This window comes from Pollicipes pollicipes, unplaced genomic scaffold (assembly GCF_011947565.3).
Source record: "Pollicipes pollicipes isolate AB1234 unplaced genomic scaffold, Ppol_2.1 Scaffold_5724;HRSCAF=6776_pilon_pilon_pilon, whole genome shotgun sequence".
In the NCBI taxonomy this organism is placed as follows: Eukaryota; Metazoa; Arthropoda; class Thecostraca; order Pollicipedomorpha; family Pollicipedidae; genus Pollicipes; species Pollicipes pollicipes.
Window position 1 is genome coordinate 3908272 of NW_023596746.1, and position 18063 is coordinate 3926334.

An 18063-nucleotide genomic window follows, 5' to 3' on the forward strand; every position below is an offset into this window, starting at 1 on the left:
ACCTTCAGCCGCCCAGCGGGCCGTCTGATGCAAGGGGCGGCGCTCGGCCGCGCGCGCGGCCGCCGGCTGAAGGCGGGGCGGTCCTCCGCACCGACCTGCTGACGGCGCGCGGCCGCCGGCTGACGGCGGGCCGGCCGATCGGTCGCCGGCCGTGCCGTCCTGATGATATCTAGCGGCCGACTCCGTCATGCGGGAGTGCCCCGGGCTGGCTATAGGGCGGTCAGGGGGCCATGTCTGCGACACTGCTGTACTGCCAGCGGCCGAGGAGGGGTTGTCGGCGGCGGCGGCGACGGCGATCGGGACGCCGGGCGTGAGTGGGGGCCGCGCGTCCGGCGCAGCCCGCCGACCCAGTTCAGAGCCGTGTCCAGGTCAGCTCGGCACCCATCCTAACATCCGGCTGGGGGGGGGGGGGGGGGGGGCAGGGGGCTTGGCCAACGTGCCCGCTCACGACTGGGCTTACGTCTTTGCGGTGAGGCTTGGTCGTTGCAATCGTGTGTGCTCCCTTTTGAGCTATTATATCAGGGCCATTTCAGGCCACGCGACTTTTGAAGCTACGTCTAAGTGAAGTCTGCAGGGTGACGGTTTAAAAACATGCTCTGCTCTTGTTTATTTTAGAAGTCGTTGCACTGGCCAGCACTATGCATTTGTATGATACACTTGTAAATGTGCATTTGCTTAAAAGTTACGGACTGTTCCTTCAGCTTACCTTGCTATCCAAACTATGCGGGAAATGCTGTCATAACCGCGACTCAAAACGGGAAAATGCACCCGTGAGACCGTCTGAGGCCGTCTGAGACCGTCTGAGACCGCAGACGTGACATGCGTGAGACCGTCTGGCCGTCTGACTGAGACCGTGATAAGCCTGAGACCGTCTGAGGCCGTCTGAGACCGTCTGAGACCGTCTGAGACCGCAGACGTGACACGCGTGAGACCGTCTGACCGTCTGACTGAGACCCTGACACGCGTGAGACCGTCTGACTGTTTGAGACCGGGACGCGTGTGAGACCGTCCGACCGTCTGCGACCGTGACACGCGGAGACTATCCGACTTTCTGAGACCTCACTGCCTCCGCCGCAGCGCTGGCCGGCGGCGCTGACAATGCCTACATCTTCGAGGAACCGTTCAACATCAGCGACATCCGCGAGGACATCTACCACATCATCAAGAAGATGGAGGAGGGCGGCATCCAGCGCGGCCTGATCCTCAGGTCGGTCTCCGGCCCGAACGGCGGCTACTGGCGGAGGGGTCCGGCGGTGTGGGAGGAGTGGCTGCACTGGGAAACGGTCGGCCTCAGCTTGTGTCACTGTCGGCGAGATCCAGTGGCTGCTCTCTGCCTGGGATGATATGGGAGTGGGATGTAAATGGCGGTGCAGAGTGTTGCGCGTTAGATATCACGTTTTGGTGGCGAAAAATTGACGTAACATAAATCGTTTCATGAGGCCACAGGACTGCGCTGATCACAGCTGGGGAACTTAGTTGCCTTCTACGGCCTGCATTTGACTTCCAACGCGTGTGCTTTCGGCGCTGCACCACCTTTCGACGCGTGCTCGTAGCCACAACCTGCAGCTGAAAACTTATCATACATTGCAGGAACGAGTATGCCAACGCCAACTACACGACGGAGTTCCTGCACCAGGTGTTTAGCGAGGAGGGCAAGAACGTCTTCTCTTGTCGCATGAATGTGCTGGGTGAGTGACAGCTCGCGTCAATTATTGCAATCAGTCTAGGCTTCGAATCTCCGGGGCCGCCGCATTGGCAGGCGACGTGTACTTGGCGGCAGACCTATGACCTAAAACCCTAGCGATGGATTAGCGGGCGGTACGATCAGCTGGCTTAGCGGCCGAGTTCAGTCGTGAAGGGTATAGGTTGCGGAAGCTTGTAAGAAAGAAATCAAGGGTAGTCAAGAGACAGTGTCGCAGACCGGGACGCCAAACGTCGCTTGAACGGTCTTTCGAGTTGACTGATGCTCTGACTATGTGAGTTGTGGGCTGGCCAGATGTTCGAACCTCGGAAGCATGTGTCTCGTTCTTCATTGTCACGTTGCATGCTCAGGAACGGTTGAATGCAGCCCGGAGGTGTCCTTGACCTGACCCCGATCGCGGTTGCAGGTCACATGCAGCAGGGCGGCTCGCCCAGTCCGTTCGACCGCAACATGGCCACCAAGATGGCTGCCAAGTGCACCGACTGGCTGGTGAAGGAGATGGTCGCGAACACGAAGTCGGACGGCACGGTGTTCACCAACGCGCCGGAGAGCGTCTGCATGCTCGGCCTGCGCTCGCGGCGCTACGAGTTCATCCCGGTCCGGGATCTGAAGGCCGAGACCGACTGGGAGTGAGTATAGAGCACGGGCCTGGCGCGCTGTCGCTGGTCCACTCGCTAGAGGTGGAGGCTGACTGGGAGTGAGTATGACACGGGCCCGGCGTGCTCTCACTGGTCCACTCGCTGGAGGCTGAGACTGAGAGTGAGTATGACACACGGGCCCGGCGAGCTCTCGCTGGTCCACTCGCTGGAGGCGGAGGCTGACTGGGAGTGAGTATGACGCACGGGCCCAGCGTGCTCTCGCTGGTCCACTCGCTGAAGGCTGAGACAGACTGGGAGTGAGTATGACACACGGGCCGGGCGTGCTCTCGCTGGTCCACTCGCTGAAGGCTGAGACAGACTGGGAGTGAATATGACACACGGGCTCGGCGTGCTCTCGCTGGTCAGCTCGCTGAAGGCTGAGACAGACTGGGAGTGAGTAAGACACACGGGCCCAGCTTTCTCTCGCTGGTCCATTCGCTGAAGGCCGAGACTGAGAGCAAATATGACACACGACATGCGGGTGACCCGCCGAAGGCTGGGAGTGCCTGGCACGGCTGAGTAATGGGGTGTAAGTCTGTCCAGTCCTTGAAAGTAGAGAAGTCGATACTGACATAGTCAAGGGCTAGTGGCGTGACCGGGGTGAGGGGCATCGAGGATAATGCTCCCCTCCCCCCCCCACCCCCCCCCCCCCCCCTACCGCCGTGGAGGTGGCTGTGGTCCAGTACCTTTTGGCTGTGTAAGGCACACTTCGGACTTTTAAAGCGTAAAAACGGGTCCTCGAGGCATCAAGATGGTATCCCGAGCCTAAAGAGATATCCCGAATCCATAAGCAGGGCCCCTATAGCGACGAAGTGGGGCCTGACTCTAAGGACCATATGACCCGATCTGGCGGTTCCTGGACGGAACCCTAGCTTGATCACTGCTCAGGGGCAGGGCTGTGGATCCACGCGTCTTTGCCCCTGAGGGGTGCGAGTCAGTGCGGAGCGGCGAGCTCACTCTGTGAAGGCTTAGGCCGACGGGAAGTTAACGAAGGAATTGCTTTAGAATCAGACCTGGGCTGGGGGCTTAGATCTGCTGTCTGGTCAGGGATTTTGGACCCGCCACGAACGGCTTTATGGAAAGCTGTCCCGAACTTGCTGACCCGTGCCCTCTTGTTCCCGTACGAATTATAACGGAGCTGGGGAGTCGCTGCTTTGAACAGGCCAAGGCATGTGGTGTTTCGAATATGGTGCAGGGTCTGAGCAGGATGGATGTAGTCGTGGTATCGTATGCTACGCTGCGGAGAGTTGAGCGTTCATTGGTTAGTGGTTACATCTCCCCGCAGTGCCCCATGATTCCTTGTGGACACACGTCATGTGACCGCGTCAGGTAGCGGGTGCGTAGATAAATATGTTCCGAGCACAGTTATCAGGTACGTGATGAAGTGACCCAGTGATGCAAATGTTCTGAACAGCTATCGGACCTCCGATTGGTTCGGGCCAGTTAAGTGTAAATTCCCAGAAAAAAGCAAGGCAAACGATTATATCGGGTCAGTTTCCAGACCACGCACCACTACCGCAATGTTGGTTGTAAAATTATGCATTGTGCAAGAGGCCCTGTACCAAATGTGCGTATCAAAGGTTTGGAGCACCAAAGACTTGAAACGCGCCCTGGAGGTCCCGTCAGAGTGGTACGCTCTTCCTTGTTCGGGTATCTCGGCTCCCAGTAACACAAGTCACCAAATTGCCAAGCGCTTCTGCTTCAAATACTCAAGTGAAAAGTACCTGGGCGAGGTTCTGTTGAATGCGGAGCTATGAGCATAATGTAATGCGGAGGAAAGATGGGTCAAGTAATGCGGCGTCGAACGAAAGTGCATGTTAGTCTGCAATCGGGAGCGAAACTGGTGAAAAACAGACGGCAGCGCCTTAACGCGAACGAACTGCCAGCAGTTGGCGGGGCACCGCTTGGCGAGTGTAGCGCGCTACTTCGGTGCGACGTGATTGCTGAGATTTGAGGTCAGTTAAGGTCAAATCGGACCCGGTCATTGGCAAGTGAAATGTTGGGGATGCCGGTAGTGTAGTGGTTAAGGCGTCTGCGTTAACCACCGCGCGCCTGGGAAACCACAGGCACGGGGTTCGATTCCCCGCGGTGCCCGCCGTTCCTGCCAGGGTGAGAGGCAGAAGACGTCATATAGCCTCAGCAGCTGGGTGCCTTGTAAAAGCCCCAATGACCAGTGACCAACAGGTGAAATGTTAGGTTGAAAATATCATGGGCACAGGTTACTTACCACAGCTCGTCCTGGTAAAGAATAAAGAATGTCAGACGCCCTCGCCGGCATCACGCGCGTATAGAGTGTCCCGGGCGTGGATTTCTTTCCTTCCATTGGTGCTCGTCCACGCTTGGCGATGCCACCTTCAGTGCGATGTGTAACCACGTGGCCTAGTGGGGAACAAGGGTGAACTGGGCGAGGTTCTACTCAGTGATATCCCGTTCCTAAGGAGAGCATTAGAAGACGTTCGCCCCGCGAATGCTTGTCTCCATTTTACACAGCTCCGCCACGCCGCGGCCGCTGTTTCGTCGGTGCGGCCGGTCGGCGGTCGCGACGGACGAGAATCCTGTAACTAGTTTATAGCTAACCGAACTTACATTCTGATTGGTTGGTGTTTGGTCTATTGGTCGTTTCGTGTTGTTCGGATGTATTTCCAAAACAGCCTTGCTGACAACATGTAATTTGAGTAGCATTTATAAGAAATAGAGGGCGAGGTAGATACCGCCTATCCCGCCTGTTGGCGGGAAACGGTTATAGTAATGGGTAAAGTCCACACATGCTTGGCTATAGTGTTAAGCAGAAAAATAAAAAGTGCGACTTTTCATTCGATCCGTCGGATTCTCCCAAAATACCAAAGTGAAAAGAGCACATATTTGCCCAATCGATTAAAGTGGATGTCACAAGTTTTGGTCAACGTAAAAAAGTTGCACAACGCGTGACGGAACCCCGTGGCCTCGGTGACATAGGACCGCAGCGGCACGAGACAACACATTTTCGCAGGGGAGCGAACAGCCAATCGTAGGAGCAAAAGTATGTTCGGCATGCGCAGCCGGTTACGTGAAACTAAACTGACACCACCTCCAGTTCGCTGGAACAACATCCAACCAAATGACGCGTTTTTTTCGTAATGCTTGGTCACGGTCAGTAAACAACATTTAAATGACGAGACCACAGGCCAGCCATCTTCTAAGCAGTGTCATTCCGTGTGAGTGAGGACGCTAGACGTCAGGCTGCGTCTGCGTGCTGGTGCTAAACGCGTTGAAGAGTGTCATTGCCGTGCCTGCACAAACCTCTGTGTTGACTTTAAACCACCGGCTCCATTATATGATGTTTATGATCTCCATTATATTATGTTCGATTATATTATGTTTAATATGATCCACAAGATCATAGCAGCCATGTTTGTGGCCACCTCGTTCTTTCCACGCCGCAAGAGATGTCGCACCGGCTTTGGAAGTGTTGTATCTCGTAAGGCGTTAAGTCAAAGGGTGTGAAAAGACGGCAGACGAGAATGGAAATGTTGCGCACGGTAGAAATGAGCTTTTAGATGAGCACATCCTCAGATCTCGGGTCAAATCTCCAGCTTAGGCCTTGGCACGACCAACTGTCATCCTCTTGATGTTCGAACGCTGGAGATCCTCCGTACAAATTTTCTGGTGTAATTAGGTACGAAACGAGCACAATCGAAGCGCCCGAAAACCAAAATGATTACTGCTACTAAGAACGAAATGAGGTAAGCCGTAGGCGCGTGAAGCTAAGAAGACGACTTCTCAGCCGCCGATGAGATGACCAGTCTGAGCGCGGCGATTACCGGAATGCACCCTGTGCTGGGAACTGTCTAAAACAGGGATCCATCGCATCAGCAGTGCCGTCATTGTCGTCTCAAGCATATAACTTGACGTGTTGCTTAAGCTTTAGTGTTGATTTACCAGGCACTTGGTCAGAGAGGTGATCAGAGCAGTGCGACCGACGCTAGCGTTTTGGATTGCATATTGATATCGAAATTGGATAACGCCATTTTAACAATTTGTGCAGGTCAAGGCGAGCCGGCTGATAATGTTATTTCCAGCCAGGTGCCTTTTATTGATGACCATGTCGATAACAAAGTTAAGCGCTGTCCCTATGTAGATAATAAAAGAGCATTAGCGGATGGAACCCGTCACTTATTGGAAGTCATTAAAGTAAGATCATCTTATCTGTGACTTTTTCTCTTTCACCTGTCTAGCGAGGAAAAATTATTTGATGTTTAACGTCTGCGCGCAGATTTACGAATGTTTTAAGGTTAAAAGTGACCGGCTCTGCGCTTGGTAAGCTCGACAATTTTAATCGACGAAACCGAGGAACTTGGAGTCGCTGGCGCTATAAGGAGTTTCGGCCAAGCCAATGCGGAAACGCACCATTTGTTGGGAATGTTGATCCCAAGAAAAGTGGCCGATGTAGTTTTCATGGCGTGATTTTTCGGTTCTCGGGTATTGACGCACGTATGGGATGCACTCCTGAGATCGCAGGGTGATTTGTGGACGGTCCGTTCACCGACATCGCGCGGTTGTCACGCGAGTGATCTCCCCCCTGTGCCGAGAACAGGGTGATTTGTGGACGGTTCGTTCACCGATACCGTGCGGCTTGTTACGCGAGTGATATCCCCCGTGTGCCGAGAACAGGGTGATTTGTGGACGGTCCGTTCACCGACACCGCGCGGCTTGTTACGCGAGTGATCTCCCCAATGTGCTGAGAAAGCGTGTGTATTTTTAATTTCCCTTTTTATTATATATATATATATATATATAATTTTAACAATTAAATTATTAATAAAACAATAATTAAAATAAAATGATGAGAAATAAAAATAGTATTTAATTTACCCTTGCGCTGAGGTCTGGCATCAATCCCCAAAATGTCCCCAGACGGGGGTATCCATGGATGGCGCCAGAGAGCGCGTGATCGGCTGCATGCGTTGGTCCACATTCCCGTCAGCACGATTGTGCGTGATCTCCAATGCCGCCTGTCGGTCTCGCGTCGCTGTGAGGCCCGCCCACCGAGATCTGCTATTGGTCGCCGCTTGCGTCCCGCAGCCTGTTCGCAAGCGACGACGGCGCGTTTCCGATGCTTGCCGAAGTGGGAAGGCGGAATTGTGATATCGCGACATTACATGGAAATTACGCCTGGTCAGACACCTTGCATGAAACATCTTGCATGGGGACACTTTGAACGTGTTATGGGACGGCTTTCAAGAAGTTGTCAACATTGCTGCAAGAGGATTGCGATATGATCATGGCTTTTATTATTCGAACATCTCTGGGCATGGCTGCGGCAAGTGCAAGGTTTCCTTGATGTGAACAAGAAAGGCCTAAAGCTCCTGGTTTTGTTCGCATTATGAGTTTTGATGCCAAAGCAGCCTTCAGTGACTATGTCGAATGCCTTGAAACGTCTACCATTCTCATAATACATTAATGATTGCTTGATATTGTCGTTGAGCTGGTGCCGCCTGGCATCTTGAAGGTTTTTACGTCAGCATGAGACTTATGATCGAAGGTTTCCGGTCAGTGGACGTTAAGACCCGCTCTTTCCGCGGCATTACTCGTCACGCTCTCTCACAGCTCCAGGACTGAGCTTCCCGTCGCAGTTTGCTCCTAATGCATTTTTGGACGCAAGACTCACGCATCGCGTGAGTTTATAAAGCACATCTTACGTAGACGTTCGTAAGCGCATAGCTTCGTGCGAATAGTTTCAGTCAGAAGTTGGCATCCTCAAAACTTTGGGTGTGCAATTCTTCAATTTGCATTCTTCCAATATTCATTTCTCTAGGTTGCAGTTGTCCTACACACAACCAATTGTTTATATAATTTTTAGTGCATCTCTTCACACATGCAGTTTGTATCGCATTTCCTTGGTTTTCATCTCATCGCACCGTGTTTCTTCGCATGCGCAATTCTTCATGCCCCATTGCGTGGCATATGCAACTTCCTTATCGCATTTTTCGTAGGCCCAATCTTTCGCATGGCGCTGATCTAAATATGAAACCATGTATCGTTTAGGGTCTTAATTCGTGTAAGTCAGATGAGGGGTAAGCTCGCGCTTAAGCCGTGCGAATCTTAGATATTAGGTCGCAAAGATCACACACAGACACAAACTCACCGAGATGCACGCATGCCGCACCACATGACGCGCGTAAGTCATGGATTGATTGTCCGGGGAGGCGTTTGATGTATTTGCTGGTCTCGCTCTTTGGGAGGGATTTTTCAGGTTTCCCCACGCATGGGCTCACTGATAACGCAAACATAATCGCCCACTAACTTGTTACTGTGGACCAGACCGGTGACTGCACAGATATGTGATGATGCGTCAAAAAACACCCCAGCGTGATGTGCTCCAGCCGCTTGACCTACATCACGATCGGTTGCGGTCGTCAGTAGTCCGACTTTGTCCTGTATGGGTGGTATGCTTTGTCCGTCAGGGAAATTTTAGCTGACCGTGCTACATCTACTGCCTAACATCTGTACGTGGACTGCTTTCGTATACACACCAGTCGCCTTTACCAACTGCCGGCGTTTTCAAAGTCAGCAGCCAGGGCGGCTTTTGCTGAAGGGCCGCATGTTGCATGTACCGCTCCCAAGCCCAGGACACCTCTCTCCGCAGTCACTTTGGAGAGGAAGTGATGCTTTGTGATATTAATGCGTATATTTTCTAGAGATCTGAAGCAAGACGCTAGCATTAACGGAAGAAAAGCGACAGTACTTTGAGCCCATGCTTACATCAGGAGCCTGTAGAAAACGAACAGCAAGTCACATAAACACCCAGAGTTACGATGCTTGGCACCGTGGCCGCGAGGCACCTGGCGGGACGCAGGCAGAATTTGAACGGAATCCGTTCCAGGGCTGTATGACGGGAGTTCGAACCCTTTTTCCAGATAATTCTAGACGCGTCAGCCAAACGTTTAAAACGTACAGTTTTTGTGGTGCCGTGTGATATGTATGCAGCATAGATTCAGGTCATTCACCAGCTCCACAGGTGCATGCAGGGGTACAAGTAATCACACTTGACACGACGGGATGATACAGGGACTTAACAGCAGAAGACAGGGTGAACAGGGAACCAACACCGGAACGTTGTGAATAAGTAAAAAACTCGCTGCCGCCAATACCAGATGTTTTATGCGGAAGATAGGCTTTTCAAACGTGAATGCTAGGAGAAAAACACGTTAACGAATGAATGCAATGCAAGCAATCGCTTTCGCGATTAAATGTGGTACGAAGAACCGCGTGCACGAAGAAATCGTATGCGTCTGCGATACCAATAAATGCGATGCAAAGAATTGGGCAAGCAAAGAGATTGGGTGCGAAGAATCACATGATCATATACAATCACTTGCGATGCGGCGATTCCATGCGAATATTTGTCTACATATTTTGCTCACGAAAACTATGATGTAAAGGCGTGTTTACAAATGTGTTCACAAAGAAAAGCGCTAGGAATAAGCGAGACAAAGTTCTGGCGCTCCGCTCCCTCATATCATCTGTGACAAAAGCGCTTCAGCCGCAGTTTCTGAACAGAAGTACGTCGGTCTCACTTTAAAAAGCCAAAGTGAATTACGTTAAGCGTTTTTACCGTTGGTTTGTTTTGTTTTGTTTGTTGTTTTTCTGGAGGTGAGCGTGGAGCCGAATGATAAACTGCCGCTTCAGCAGCATCTTGGTTGAAAGATATTGGCCCTATAAAGGGGAGTTTTGGGGATTACTGCGCATCCCGTGTCGGAAACGCTTAGTCTGTTAAAGATTACCTGTGTAGTTCGATATCTACCTAAAATGCGACGGTTCCCCTTGAATGATCTGCAGGTAATTACAGCGATGCCAGAGCTAGATGACTACGTTTAGTTGGTAACTTTATGAAATATCAGCCGTGGGTGCAAAATGACCATTGAAGTCGACGCGCCCGAAAACACCAATGAACAACAACATTGAATTATCAGCGTAGGAATTTGGTGGGTTTCAGTAATTATGGAATGAACGGTGTTTGGTCAAGAACGATGTCCATTATTACTGTCTGTCTCACAGAGTTTGCTAAGAGTTTGGTCAATAACGACGTCCATTATTACTGTTTGTCTCACAGAGTTTGATAAGAGTTAAGAGATTGGAATCCCTTCAAAGAGCAAATAAAGGGTGGAATATTTAGTGCAGCTGATGTTTCTTGCTACTTATTATTCGGCATTGAAATTGCTGAAGTTGCTGCAAGCGTTAGATTCATCTTCGACAAAATGTTTGATACCCTTCGGTGTCGACCGCTGTTTTGTGCACGTTACAAACCAGTTCAGATTTAATCACGACCGAAACGAGAGGCCCAGTGCTGAGAACAAGAAAATGACTGTCGATATGAACAGCCCGGTCCGGCTGTCTCGTCGTCACAAAACTCATGTTAATGCAGTTATTGGTTGCTGTGTCACGCAGGTTTTGCCAACCAGAATCACGCTTCTTTGATAAGTGTGCTGTGTTATTGGGAAGATATTTACGTGTGATTTGATTAACGTGAGGCACGTGATACCTGTTGAATTTCACGATCTTTTCGCATGTATACGAAATGATCCACAACACGGGTCAAGACCGGGCCGATATCTTCACGGCGCGACGTCACAGTGAAATAAGATTAACATATGTTGACTGAAAAGAGGGCAATGGCCTTTGCCACCTTGTGGGGCGATGCGTGCTTCCTGCTCCGCGTACTCGTGCGTAAGCCATGGGACGATCATCGATCAGACCGTGGAATGGTGTCTTGAGATTTTCTTATATATTGCTGTCATATATCGGCAACCAGAGCAGATCGGTCCCTCCCTGGGTCGGGGAAGGACCACTGGCGGAGACCTGGATCCGGGAGGGACCAGCGGCGGATACCTAGATCTGGGAGGAACCACTGGCAGAGACCTGGATCCGGAGGGACCAGCGGCGGATACCTAGATCCGGAAGGGACTACTGGCAGAGACCTGGATCCGGAGGGACCAGCGGCGGATACCTGGATCCGGAAGGGACCACTGGCAGAGACTTGGATCCGTAGGGACCAGCGGCGGATACCTAGATCCGGAAGGGACCACTGGCAGATACCCGAATCCGGAGGGGACCACTGGAGGAGGCCTGCATCCGGGAGGACCAGCGGCGGAGATCTACATCAGGGAGGGACCACTGGCAGGGACATCGATCCGGGCGGGATCAGTGGTCGCGTAGGATACCGTGTCTCGAGGCTTGAGACTGTCCACTGGCCGCCTGGTTAAGGGCCATGTATAACCCTGCCCCCGGGATGGTATTTGGTGCCAAGAACGATACCTTTGTAGTTTGGCTGGTTGAAAAGAAGGGCTCACGTATGGCTTGTCCTTGAAAACTTCCGCGTGTTTACCGAGGGCTGTGGTTCCCTTTGCTGCAGATTAAGCTGCAAAAGTCCGCAAAGTTCTGTGGTGTGATGAACGAACAGTGTGCGTGTTATGCTTTGGGGCGCGTCGACTTGAAGGCCGCATAACAAAGTTGAACAGAACCCTGAAATTGACCACGTTGGCAGAACGTCCCGTGCTGTTGAGTGACTCAAAAATGTGCCTTGACCTGCGGAGGGAGCCAGCCAACCAACCATGGTCGTTATTCATGCTTAGGGGATTAATTGAAATCATATTATCCCCTCCACTCCCTACGCTGCTCAGTGATGGTGAAGTCTTCCGTGTGCCTTTTCGAAACATGACATTTTATCTTAAGTAACGACCAAAATGGCGTTGACGGTTCCCGCTCTCCTCAACAAAATGGCTGCGAGACATTCGCTGGCCTGAATGATGGCGTTGAGGTCAGCTGTGTTATGTCAGCTTCTTGGAAGGGCTTGTTGCTTATGTTAAATCCATTGCAGATTGCCAGCGTTGTTGGTGTCAGGTGACTGTTAATGGCCTGCACGAGACGTATACTTGTGTGCAGCCCCCAAAACGGTCGCCCTTATTCCAGGCACCGGTCCCCGAAGCAGCAATGGTGGATGAAGCTCCGCCCCCTGATGCGCATTCTGGCCCAGCACACGGCCACGTACGAGGAAGACAACGTGGTCTTGGACCTTGAGGCCAAGGAGAAGGAGAGGGAAAAAGACCATTCAAGGCACTACTACTAGCCAATCGGAGGCGCAGGGCGGGGCTCTGAGCCTGATGGCAGCCAATGGCGTGCCAGCAGCGGTAGACATCGGTAGCTACTACCATTGTCGCCTAGTCGCTTCACGGATCTTCAAATTTTTGAGCATTAGAAATATTAGTCATGTTAAATCGTCTTTGTTGTGAGTCGAGGGATCGCTGCTGTTTTAAGTCGCCTACTGTGGCCCCATCGGTTAGTCCTGTAGTGTTTATTGCTGCCGCTGGCCGCCTGCGAACGCTCACCGTATTTGTTCAAACACAGGCGCAGGCACGCTTGTGTTGCCGTGAATTAACAGGCAGACGAGGCTTTCAGTGGACGATGGTGTGCGAGTCTGTCCTGTCGGACATTAAATTCGTGGCGTCTGTAAACGGTGCGCTTAATAGGGCTTATTGACTTGTTTGTTGACCCCCGAAGATTCGCTGCAGGACTTGTGCCCCCGACTTCATATCGCTATCAAAGACAGTTACGTTGTGTTATTATTGCTCCCTACTGGATTGTTCAACAATATATCAGCATTCCCCTGTGCTCGCTATACAGGAAATCCGCGGTCACGAATGAGAAGTACGTCCACTCGAACAAAGCTTGAAGTTGTGTCAGGCTCTCAACGATGGCAACGCACGCCGATGTCGGTTAGGATATCAGCATGCATTGAAATGGAAAGCCTGTGCCCAACAAGTGGCTAGAAGTGAAAGCGGGAGCGGGCAGGCTAGGCGTCAAGAATGATAGAAATCGAATAGTTCGAAGAGCATTTCGAAGTCTAGACATGCAATTTAAGAAGTCAAGTAAAAGGTCGTGGCAAGCCATTATCTCACAGCCTTCGAGTAAACTCCAATACATGTAAATGTACGAAGACAAGGTATAATTGAGTACCATAATCGAAATTGCGGTGCGTTATATTCCAGTTTAATGAACTCGGCGTTCCTTTCTTTGCTACTTCTCTCCTCGACGCTCCGTGTTGTAAGCTTTTCCCGCTTGCTATTTCTCTCCTCGACGCTCCGTGTTGTAGGCTTTTCCCGCTTGCTACTTCCTCCTCGACGCTCCGTGTTGTAAGCTTTTCCCGCTTGCTACTTCGCTCCTCGACGCTCCGTGTTGTAAGCTTTTCCTGCTTGCTACTTCCTCCTCGACGCTCCGTGTTGTAAGCTTTTCCCGCTTGCTACTTCGCTCCTCGACGCTCCGTGTTGTAAGCTTTTCCCGCTTGCTACTTCGCTCCTCGACGCTCCGTGTTGTAAGCTTTTCCCGCTTGCCCGTTCCTTTCGAGGTATTTTCTCGTACTTTTCACTCCATGCCCTTGAAAATACCGGGCCGTCCAAGTTTTCTAGAACAAACAAACAGTAGATTCCAGGAAGAAGCCCTCTGACCCCCATAAATCAGGAACGATTGAAATGTTGCAAACTGTGCATTTTGTCACGGTGGTCATCGCTGTTTGGCCTAAAACCATGGGTGTTTCTGTGTCTGAGATTGGGGGGGGGGGGGGTATCAGAATGGAGGGGAGGGTACAAACTAAAATATGCGGAACAACTTGATCTGAAAATGTGTTTTAAATGTGAATGCATGGCTAACATGGAAATTGTAGGGGACTAAATTCCATTGTGTTGAAGTTTGAGGACACGCCAACCCCCCACCCCAACCCCCCAATCCTTACCCCCGTCCTCTAGCGGTTTCACACGCGGTTAAAACACTGCGATGACGCATGTACCAGTACCCCGTACCCGAGCAGTTCCAGAGCCCAAGGGAACGCCCACACTTAACAGAGTTTCTTAAGCATAAACAGAGAAGCAATTCAAGAATAAATGATACCAGAGGCATCAAAAAGGTGTCCTACGGCCTCGTGGGCTGCATGTGAGCCCTGGCTTGTCTGCTTCTTGGGTGAACTCATCGAGCCGCTGACAGGACGGATACGCCTAGGTTGCGGCGACTGATGAGGCCAGCGTTTCCTCATCGGCTTGTATCTTGCTGCTGCTATTGCGCGTTAATCTGAGCTAAATGCGTTGCGTCTTCTAAGTCACCAAAGATTGAGCACATTTTTAAACATTGTATTTTACAAGTCAGGGATGCACCACCCCCAAATACGTACACAAAAAGCTATCATGAACAAGTCGAACAGAGCCCGCATCCCCGGTATGTTTCGTGTACGTGGTAGTGGGTCACTTGGCAGCCAACTCAGCACGCGGCGGCGCGCCAGGCGTTCTCCACGAGTTCGCTTTCCGGAACGCTGTGGCCACGCTTTAGAGGCAACACGGACCCTGACTTGCATTCTCTGAGTATAGACAGCGCAGAGCACCACGACGCGTGACAGCCCTGGTGCATTCACGCCTGGAGCACCTCACACCGAAGCTCCACAGCCTGGCGCTGGTCCCCGCTCGGGTCATCTGTTAGCGCTCGCCAGCGCGCGTGCGCGTGCGTACATGCGGCGCTCCCGAGGCGTCAGCAATCGCGAACCCGCCTCTCAACCGCCGCGTCGCACTCGACACGCGCCTTGCCCCAGTCGCGATGACGCCTGGTGGGAGTAGTCCGGCGTGCGGACGCCGCCGGGTGGACCGTCGACCGTCGCTGCCACACCACCAGTCTCGTCAAGGGGCGTGCGCCGGGCCCCAGCGGACGCCGCTGCTTCGTCCCATCGCGCGCGTCCTCCGACCGAAGGCGTGGCTGGAGCGTCCGCCGGTCGCTTTAGATGAATACGCTGTCCCGGAGCGAACGTGAGCAACACCGCTGTCTGAGGCTGCTCTGCTCCCGATGTTCAGAAGCATGGCGCACGCGGTCGGCACCGGGAAGCTCGCGCAAGATCGTCAGCTTCGTGCGGAGACACCACCAGGCCGCCAGTTCCGCGCGGGGCGGGTGTCATCTGGCTGCCAGCTCCCCACCACGCGCGCGCCGTGCAGAGACACCACCAGGCCGCCAGCTCCGCGCGCGTCCCTCCGCACCGAGCGGGCGCCGCAGCACTGTGTGGGCGGGCGGCAGACGGCTGCGACCGCCCGCGGTCCGGCTATCACCAGACCACCAGTTCCGAGTTGCTGCCGCTGCCCTCGCTGCCGTAGCTGCTGTCGAAGCTGCCGGTCAGCATGGGCATCTTCTCCTGCTCCTGTTCGCCCTTCTCGTTGGCCGACTGCAGCTCCCGGAACGTGCGCCGCCGTCGAACGCACAAGAAAAGCGCCACCACCAAAAACTGAAACACACAGGAGCGCTGTCACCGCCACTGAATGGGACCTACGCAGGTCACGTGTCGCCCGCTACTGGACACTGAGCTGGGCAGCGGCTGTGCGGGAGGCCGCGCGTCTGCGCCGCCCCAGACCGCCGCAGAAAAAAGCGCAATATTGAGTGAACGTGCAGCGTGCCGGGCGGAGCTGCAAACAGACTCGTGCGCCGTCGATCACCTGTCAGCGCCACCCGCAAGACCTTCACCAGCAACATCCTTCGACCCCTTCACCAGCACCACCCGCCCGTCCCTCACCAGCACCACCCGCTCATCCCTCACCAGCACCACTCGCCCACACCTCACCAGCACCACCCGCCCGTCCCTCACCAGCACCACCCGCCCGTCCCTCACCAGCACCACCCGCTCATCCCTCACCAGCACCACTCGCCCACACCTCACCAGCACCACCCGCCCGTCCCTCACCAGCATCACCCGCCCGTCCCTCACCAGCACCGCCCGCTCACTCCTCACCAGCAATGTGTGCGTGACGATAATCATCAGCGTGGCGTATTCGAAGCCGAAGTGGTCGTACAGGATGCCGGCCAGCGACGGTCCGATGAAGGCGCCGAGCGCAAACATCGACGTCCACAGGCCGGACACCATGCTGTACGTGTCTAGGTTGTCCGGGAAGCCATTGTACCTGCACGGAGGAGTGCGCTTAGTGGAGGCGCGACGCGGGTGTAAGGAGGGTGTCCGGCTGTCGAATGACACCGACCAGGTGCTCACTGCGGTGGCCTCCAGGGGGTTGCGGCACGTGGCACACTAATCCTCGAAGTGTTGTCTCGCGCAGCTCATGCGTCGTAACTTTCAATGTTGGAACACATGCGGGAGCACGAAGGTGAAAAAAATTGCAGACACTGCATGTGATACGCTGGCACCCGTCGTCCATTTCAAGCGTCTTTACCATTGGGCATGCAGACGAAAGCGCGCTGACGATCGTTTTGCATTATCCACTCGGGCCGTGTCAAAAACCGTAAAAGTGGTGAACGACGCTTCGTTGATTCAGACTGTCTCAGAAACCGATGTGGCGGCAAACTACACGGACATTGTTGTGCGCCTCTCGATCCTGACCCGCAGAGAGCATTCACCCGCACTGGGGGGCCTGCCCGCACGACGAACTTACACAGCCTCTCGGTGCGCGTCCACGAACGCGGCGACCACCTCACCGCCGAAGCCGACGCCGTGGATGACCAGAGCAACACTGATGAGGCCCAGTGATCTGCCGGGCACGACGACAGGTCAGACAGTGTCCGCCGAGTCACGCGGGACCGAAACGGAGACGAATCCCGCTCATGCACCCCTTGCAGACATTTCAAGAGGTAGAAAAATGCAGAGGACAGCTGAAAAACGAGCAAAAGCAGTTTCATTGTTAACAGTCTGTGCAGATTACGAGTCAACTTGGCGCCACTGCATCGAAAAATAGTCAGAAGAGCAACGATTCATGTATATCAAATACGCGTAGTCGTTCAAACATTCAACTCAAGCCGCATGACTCTCACGGAAAAGTAGAACGCGGATCGGGGCGTCGCCGGCGATCGCGCCGCCCGAGGGACGACCGACCCGAGTGGCGCCACCCGGGAGACGACTGGTCCGAGCGGCGCCGTCTGGGGGACGACCGGTCTGGGCGGCGCCGTCTAGGGGGGGGGGGGGCAACCGGCCCGAGCGGCGCCACCCGGGGGACGACCGACCCGAGCGGCGCCATCCGAGGGACGACTGGTGTGAGCGGCGCCGCCCGAGGGACGACCGGCCCGAGCGACGCCGCGAGGGACAGTACTTACGGCGCTAGCCCCAGGAACGGGGCGGGGCCGAGCAGCGCGAACCCGACCGTCACCAGCACGGCGCTGATGGCCGTCGCCACCTTGGGCTGCAGGTGGTGGTCGCAGAGCCAGCCCCAGATTGGCGCGCACAGGGCGTACACGGCGCCGTTGATGACGAACATAAGCCCGAGTACCACCGGCTTCAGTTCGAACTGCCGGCGACGGTAGGGGGGTCAGGTGGGGCTGGTCGGGCAGCTTCTGAGAAGGCAGCTGCGCTGATGGAAACGAGGGTGAGTCGGGCCACGACGGCCCGGCGACGTCAGGCAAGACAGTATTGTGTCGAACGAACTCAGTCCACACCTGTAAAAATGTCGAACAATTCTGGCTTATCGCAACGATACTGAAGAGCGTGGGCGCTCCTTCCAGATACCTATGCCAGAGGCAAGTCAGAAGACAAGCACGACAGAGAGGGGGATGGAAACAAAGTAAGAGAGAGAGAGAGAGAGAGAGAGAGAGAGAGAGAGAGAGAGAGAGAGAGAGAGAGAGAGAGAGAGAGAGAGAGAGAGAGAGAGAGAGAGAGAGAGAGAGAGAGAGAGAGAGAGAGAGAGAGAGAGAGAGAGAGAGAGAGAGAGAGAGAGAGAGAGGAGAGAG

The 18063-nt window shown here is 53.8% G+C and overlaps 2 protein-coding genes across 2 annotated transcripts in view; one reads left to right on the forward strand and one right to left on the reverse strand.

Moving 5' to 3' along the window:
- The window catches only part of Pfk (ATP-dependent 6-phosphofructokinase), a gene marked incomplete in the record, with an annotated part of 57173 nt that extends 43787 nt beyond the window's left edge, over window positions 1-13386 (forward strand). The window contains 4 exon segments of the mRNA XM_037226771.1: window positions 1078-1207; window positions 1591-1688; window positions 2109-2331; window positions 12289-13386. Of these exon segments, the coding sequence (XP_037082666.1) occupies window positions 1078-1207; window positions 1591-1688; window positions 2109-2331; window positions 12289-12445 (608 nt within the window).
- Window positions 13387-14393: 1007 nt separating this feature from the next.
- Window positions 14394-18063, reverse strand: part of LOC119103512 (MFS-type transporter SLC18B1) — a 59870-nt gene continuing 56200 nt past the window's right edge. The window contains exons 9-12 of the mRNA XM_037227086.1: window positions 17434-17627; window positions 16779-16874; window positions 16127-16295; window positions 14394-15625 (exon numbers count right to left, since the gene is read on the reverse strand). Of these exons, the coding sequence (XP_037082981.1) occupies window positions 15449-15625; window positions 16127-16295; window positions 16779-16874; window positions 17434-17627 (636 nt within the window). The 3' untranslated portion in view covers window positions 14394-15448. The remainder of the gene's footprint in view (window positions 15626-16126; window positions 16296-16778; window positions 16875-17433; window positions 17628-18063) is intronic.